The 7,512-nt window shown below is 42.7% G+C and overlaps 1 protein-coding gene across 2 annotated transcripts in view; it reads right to left on the bottom strand.

Moving 5' to 3' along the window:
• Window positions 1-350: 350 nt before the first annotated feature.
• Window positions 351-7,512, bottom strand: part of erf (Ets2 repressor factor) — a 55,528-nt gene continuing 48,366 nt past the window's right edge. For both annotated transcript variants that reach the window (XM_023262144.3, XM_023262143.3), the window contains exon 5: window positions 351-7,155. In XM_023262144.3, the coding sequence (XP_023117912.1) occupies window positions 6,523-7,155 (633 nt within the window). In that variant the 3' untranslated portion in view covers window positions 351-6,522. The remainder of the gene's footprint in view (window positions 7,156-7,512) is intronic.

The raw sequence follows: 7,512 nt of genomic DNA, 5'->3' as shown, positions 1-7,512 counted from the left end.
AGACATGGACAGTAGTTGTTATACTAGTTTTATAGTCTGCTTTAAAGATGCCCAGATACCCACTTTTTTGTCTTCCTGAAGCCTTTAGAAAAGGCTTGAGGAACACAACCAAGAGCCCAAGGCGTTGACCTTAAATCCAAACTCCCCCAAAACCTAAACCAATCGAGCAAGAGGGACCAATATTTGGCAGGTGGTTTCAGGAATAAGAGGCGACAGTTGATTGGTTTGTACTGGCTAATTAGCTAATTTAATGTCCTTCAACACCAGTACAACACACTGTTATGCCCCCAGGAACACTTAAAAGTAGAGCGAAGAAAGTGAATGAATGAAATAAAAACAGGACAAGTGACCATTTTTAACCTTTTTTAATGAACCCTGATTATTATTTAATTACAAATGAAGATGAACAGATAGAAGGGAAACAGAAGTACAGGTGGATCCTCCGTGATAAAAACAAAAGCCTCCGTCTCTCCTCTGGAGTGAAACTTCACCGCCGAGGTGAAAGGAGAGACGAAGACGCTCTGAGAGGACAGGAAGGGACGCATGTCAAATAATACAATGGTTAAACAGTACAATGCTCTTCTTTTCTTACAGAATCCTCCAAAATGGAAAAAATATATATATACACAACATCAAAAAAAAAGAAAACAATTGTTTCTTCCCCTCGCTTGTATATCATGTGGGAATCATGTGACCCTCCTCTTGTCCACAGTAACATGGTTATAAAATCAGCGTGAGCTTAAAAATAAAAATTAAAAAAACAACAAAAAGAGACTGCGCTGAAGCCGACTAGTTAAGGTTCATGAGGAAAGAGTGCAAACTGGAACAAGAACTCACAGAAAAACAACCAGGAATTCATGGAGAAGAGGCCGGGCCAATGGCAAGAGGGTACAACAAAATCAAAAAAATGTTAATAATATAATAATTACAAGAGTAACAGTAATATGTCTGAAAAAATACAGGAGAAAAAAAACAAAAGATAAGAACAGCATCGGTGAAGTCGAGGGGTGAGAGTATCGACCTGGCGGGGAAACAGTTGTTCTCTTGTGTTTGTAGTTTGAAGCCACGACAGGTAAGGCAGCACAGGTGTGACAGTTCAGGTGTTGACTTCCTTTAACAGACGCTTGCTAACTGCTACATCTGTCCTTAAAGTCCCCTAAATGGATTTGCAGGCACAGTTTAACAAATCTTCAGGTTAAATCCAGATCAGAAGGATAGATGTGAGACTTTCTGGTGCCTGGTGAAGAAAACGAATGAAATTAAAGACAGCGATACAGTTAAAGACTAAAAACTATTCAAAAACAGGACAAGTTTTGATTTATAGTACATTTTTCTTTGAGCTGTAGCTTTCTTCTGGTTGGAAACGGCACAAAAAAGTGACAAAGGTTGTTAAGAAAATTGTGTTTGAGATGCTCACAATGAAGCTTAATTGTTTCTAAGTGGATTATTTAACATTTTTAAAGTCAAAAAATGTATTCAAGCTTAATTTTAAAGCCTTTTTTTGCCACCACAGCAAACAGCTTTTTTTCATGTCTCCAGTAGGATTTTGGACCTTTTGTGATCCTGACTCAGATTCATCAGGATACTCCTGGTGTTAATCGTTGGATTCTACCATTTTTTCCAAAGCAGAGGCCACTTTTTGTCTTTCTGAAGCCCTTGTGGAACTTCTTGTACTTTTTAATTCTGCTTGTCACTGTGGCCGCTTGCACTTACAAACACTTGGATACGTTTTAAAGCTTTTCCTTGTCTTGTGAGAAGCCACAACGTGCAACTGGAGGTCTTAACTGAGTTCTTTGGTTTCAGCCATGACTTAAAATTGATTAAAAACTGACCAAAGCACGACTGCATGAGTTGTTCTCAACTTAAAGCACATTTAAATGCTCAATGCTCTCATTCAAAATGGTTCAATTTCTATCATAATCTGAAGGTGCATTTTCTCAAAAGTTTGAGGCAATTTCAAGTACAAATCTAAAAAAAAAAACATAGAAATTGCTAAAATGTATCATTAAAATCTCTAAAACATTGTTATATCACTTGACACAAGGGAATGAAAAGCTATAAAGTCATTATCAAGAGTTTTAAAGTGGAAGTAGCCACAGTGCAAAGCTTAATCAAAGTGTACAAGGAGCTCCACACTGTCAAAAGTCTTAAAGAGGTTGCTTGGAAACCAGAAGTGACTCCTGTACTGGCAAGAATAGTAGAATCCAAGGAGAATTGTCCCTGAATCTGAACAGTTCTGGAAACAGCATCTCAATCAGACACTGAACAAAGATGCTGACTTTTTGGCCAAAATGTCCAAAATTCCTGTGAAAACATGCAAAAGCTTCTTAGAACCATGTTTGTGCTCAAGATTGATTACTGAGAAGACGGTATTTTTAGTAAAAATGCATAAAAAAAACAGCACAAGATAGTTAAAACTCATCATTAACATCCCTAACACAATGTTTTACTGTCTTTGTCACTTGTTCATGTCATTTCCAGTCAGAAGAAACCTTACTGGTCAAATAAAAATATCACCATAAATCAAATTTTGGCTCGGCTTTGAATAATTAGGGTTTAACTGCATGAGACTGGAGCTGGTTGGATGATCTGGACAAGAAAAACGGGGCTAAATAACTCGGACCAGGAGTCTCTGTAGGCCGTGTTGAATAACGTTCTGTGTGTAGATGGCATAACCATAGAAACCACACACACAGCAGCCAGAGCGGGCGAGTCACATTATGGGAAGTCCCTCTCTCTCCGCGGCGCTCTGAGGTTTAGTGATGCCATTTCCTCGCTGTGTGTGACTGGGTGTAGTTTCTATGGTCGGACCGTCTCCTCCAGAGAGACTGCGGGGGCGTCTGATGTCACACGTGATGTCACGTTTCCCTTTATTGTAGCCACAGTAAAGCCTCGCTGCTAACCAGGACAGTGTGTCTGTGAGGGTTCAGATCAGACCACGAGTTCACACCGAGCCGATGCAGTCCACAGGCCACGCTCAAACCAAAGTCCAGTCGTATCTGCACATCTGTGTCGCCCAATCAGAACGCTTCACCTGCGCCTCCATGTGTTTTTTTTTTTTTTTCCCCTAAACTTTTCAGCCGATGTGGGTTAAACGGTGGCTGCAAATAATTTAGGAGTTCAGTTTGAGGCGGGTGGAGCGCACCAAGCAGGAAATAAATGAACCAAACACACAAAAATACAACTAATATACCTTCCTGTGACCGTTCTGACGTGGTAAACTCCACCCAGCTGCCGCTCCACGCGTGTTAAAACAAACACGGTCCGACCCAGGTCTGGCTAAATGTTCGCGCTCGCTTGTTTGTCCCGTCACACCCCTCTCTCCCCTGAATACACTTTTTTTTTTGTTTTTACAATATAAATATAAAATTCTGACACCGGTGGCCTTTGTCATCGCAGCTCAACGGTCAAGAGAAGGCAAGGGTGAGAAGGCAAAGGCTGAATTATACTGGTAATAATATGCCCGCTAGAATATATACATATCTTTACCATTAAAAATAGTAGGATTTTTCTGATTTGTATCAAATGACCATATTGAAATATAATATTTGAATTCAATATATATTTGAATAAAATATATATGTGTAGATTTGCTTATTCTGTATCTCTCTTTTACAAAAGCAGAAGGCATGGTGGTAGTGTGTGATATAACGTTTTGCTGGGGGTATTTGATAAAAGTTGGCTTTAAAAAAAGGCACAATCTCATTCTAAATTTTGTTCGTTAAAATGGGCACGTCTTTTCTCCCTCCCCCCACCCCCACCAAGACAAATCGGTTGGCTTCAATCGTCACGTGAACAGATTTGGCGATTATATCCAAAATACAGAAAGCCCTCAGATCACTGCAAAATGCCCTAAAATACTGTCCACGTCCTTAACAGGCACAAACGTCGGATGACAGAAAGAGTACAGTCATTTAAGAAAAACAAAACAAAAAGAAAAACAATTAACAAAATAGCGGGGGAATGCAGAAGAGAGCTGTTGATCTGTACGATTGAGGGCAAAAAAAACAACTACAAATGCCCTCAAACCTCCAATCCCCTCAAAGATTGTGCGAAGTCACGCGGGGACACGAGAAGCCGAGGCCAGATGTTTAGGCAGCAGCTTCGTGTCCAAACACACTCTGAGAAACAAGTGTGTCTGTAATTACAGCCTTCCTCGTAGCTGCTTCCTCGTTTCCTGCGAAGAGAAACGGGAGGGAAAAGATCCTCCGAGGGCCGGCTGGTTTCGCTGTAGAACGAGAATCACGCTGAAAATGTCCATTGATGTCCGTGAGTCAGGTCGGTTTGAGAGGTCAAAGTCTTCGTCTCCTCCTCCTCGGGTTTAGATGTACAGCTCATTGTCGTTTCATGTGTCTGTAGTGAACGTGCTGAGGACGAGGAGGACACTCAGTCCGACAGTGTCCGAGCCGTTTCCTGCAGAAAGGACTGATTGCAGAGTTCTTTCTAATCACCACTTGAAAGGAAAAAAAACCCCTCTTCAGTCTGTAAGATCCTTCAGAGTGAGTTCGTTTTTTTTTTTTTTCTCGCTCACTGCCCTCCATCTTGTAAACGACTGCATGGTGATGGGTGCAGACAGAGAGGCACTTCTATAATCTCTATCGGGGCTGTTAAGTCTTCTTAGTAACATCAGGATTTGTCTGTCTCTTACGGTGAGTACAAAGGAGCGGGAAAGAGAAGCGAGGGGGAGATAAGGAGGAGCGCTCACCGCCTTCAAGTGAACCGGAGATGAGTGAGAAATTCATTAAAACTCTTTCTATCTACTTTTGTACAATTCAGGCCACCTTTGTGCTCTTTAGAGCAGGATGCAAATTAGTTTCGCTGCTCCAGACAAACAAGTTAGACCGACTGAATGCGTTTAAAGATGACGATGATCCGGGCACACGTGTGATGTGAGGTGATGGATGGCAGAGCTACTGGCACTAGGAGGGTGAGGAGGCTTTGATAAGGCAGTGTGTAGTTCCTGACGGATATTAAGAGCAGACTCCCTCTCTGTGGGGCTCGGATGTTTTGGAAAGAAAACGGGCAGAAATCAATGTACAATCTGAGTTTGGTTATCTCGTAGTGTTTAAGTCACAGCGACAGCACTCTGTCTGCTGCGTTTGATAAGATAACAGGGGCACAAAGGTGTCTTGACGGAGGCTGAGTGGCCACCAAAGTGTTTTCTTGTCTGCTGATAAAGTCGAATGCTTCCAGTTGGAAGCACTTTGGAGGTGCAAAGTTTTCTCACCTGGTTGTTCTGATGCTGAATATCCAAGAATGTAATGTGATGCAAGTACCAGCCGACTGTAAAAATGTTACTATTAGATTTACTCTCTAAGTCAGTAAAGCAGCTGCTGCGTCATTGGAAACAGTCGAGAGCAGCATGCAGATGGTGCGTTGCAAAAATAAAAAAAAACTTGTATTTTTTGCGCAAAGTGAGCCAGACACTTTTATACAAAAACGGGTCATTCTGTGTCTGTATTTTAAAAAGAAATGAAACTACCAATATCCAGGAAATGCCTACTTAGTACCAGACAGCTCCTCCACTTTAAGTCTTGGTCACATTTTCTGCTTTTATTTTTCAGGACCAGCTGTCTGTTGCTGAGTAATTTTATCACCTACAGAGTCTACTGAAGTCTGTTGATGTTTACAAATAGTACACAAACTTGAAGGTTTACAGAACCGTGCTGAGTCCGAAAACTGGACGCAACTCCACGCACGCTGTTCTGTTTTGCGGCTAATTCTGTTATTTTTTTACGCTACTATTGTTGTAGTCTGAAATGTTACGTGGTGCAGATGTGAATACTTGGACAGCAGCAGTATTAACTTCTCTACTGCATTTTAGCTGCTGTTCAGTATTTGTACAAGTATGACATGACAACTGGCTAGTGTGGTATTTGTCTCGCCCCTTCTCCACTGTAAAGTCTCAAAAGTCAAACATTTTTCAACTCTTTGCGATCAGAAAAAACGTTCTCCGCTTCCTAACGCCTTCACTACACTGTAAATACGCAGCGCTCTCATTGTAAAAACTGAAAAAAAATGGCAGGCAGCAGGAATAAACACTTTGGTGGACACACACTTCCTTTCTGTACATTAGAGGCAACACAGGGACATCTATGTTTCATGGTTTTACAGGGATCATAGCTTCTTGCAGCTGCTTGCCGACAGTACTGACCAATCATGTTGCTGCAAAAAAGTACAACAAACCCATTACTTTGTCTTCTACTCTGATGTGAACATGTAGATGTATCATATGTAGGAAAAGATCATGTTTCTGTTAATTTCAGGAGCTGTGAGGTCAGTTAACAGAGACCAACAACTCCTTTAATTATTGCACAAATGCAGTTTCTGTATATGACACATGTACATGTTCAGAATGATGACGTTGGAGGTTTTGTCTACTTTTTTGCATCAAAAAAACTCCCTGCCGGCAAGAACTGACAAGAATTTATGGTCGGCCTGAAGCTACTGAACTTGTTGACAGACTTCCAGAAGTGTGTTTGTGTCTGACTGAGATCCCCTGTGTGTTTGTGTGCTTGAAGCTCAGCAGCCGGTGTTTTCCAGAGACAGCTGTGCCGTGGCCCTGTGCAGCTCTGAACTCGCTCTGCGCTGGGTGGGAGCTGGTGGCAGCATCAGCCCCAGAATAACTCCACCGCCTCTCCCTCCTCCGTTCTCCACCTCGCCCTCTCTCCTCCCGGCCTCCTCCCTCTTCCCCGCCACCTCCTCCTCTCCTTCGGCCCTCACTTTCTTGTCCTCTGCCTCGTCCCTCTCTCCGTCCGCCTCCATCTTCTGGTCTTCGCTCCAGCGGCGTTTGAAACGGAGCTTCAGTGGGATGCAGCGAGTGCCCCCGGGGCTGATGGGAGACGGCTGGCCCGGCTCGCTCTTCAGGCTGATCAGAGGGAAGGCCAGGCCGCCGCTGCCTGGAGGAGGAGTGGCCGGGGTCTTAAAGACCTCCTCGTCCTCGTCGTCGTCAGGCAGAGGAGGAAGAGGAGCAGAAGGGCTGCTGCTGTTTCCGTTGGCCTGGTGGTGGTTGTTGAGCAGATGGGGACGGTGGCGAGCTGTCGGGGTGAAGATGTCGCCTTCGTCATGCTCGTTGTTGTGATTCAGCTCGTCTTCCTCGCTGATGTCGGTCACCTCCACCTCTTCTTCAGATTCAATGTCTGAGATGGGCTCCACCTGGAAGAATATTTATATATTTTTAATCCCGATCACATGTATGCTGTACTTAAAATATGTTCAATTCAAACAAAGCAGAAACTTCATGTGCTCTGTGTATCTTCAGAGTAAGAATGGATATTCTGAATAATTTTCAAACTGACATTTGGCAGCGTCATCAATCAATAATCAAACAATAATACAAACTGAGTACAGTGAACATCGCTCCATATGCTGATATTACTGTTTTTGTCAATGTACACAACGTTGGTCGGAAAAGCAGCTCAGTTATGTGTCACTGGGCGATAACACTAATGTCTAAAAAGATCCCAACTTGTCTTAGTTAAGTGGAGTTGGATTAAACCAATCACAGACATC

This window comes from Amphiprion ocellaris, chromosome 15, assembly GCF_022539595.1.
Source record: "Amphiprion ocellaris isolate individual 3 ecotype Okinawa chromosome 15, ASM2253959v1, whole genome shotgun sequence".
In the NCBI taxonomy this organism is placed as follows: Eukaryota; Metazoa; Chordata; class Actinopteri; family Pomacentridae; genus Amphiprion; species Amphiprion ocellaris.
Note: the sequence above shows the minus strand (reverse complement) of the source record. Positions and strands in the feature narration are given on the sequence as shown.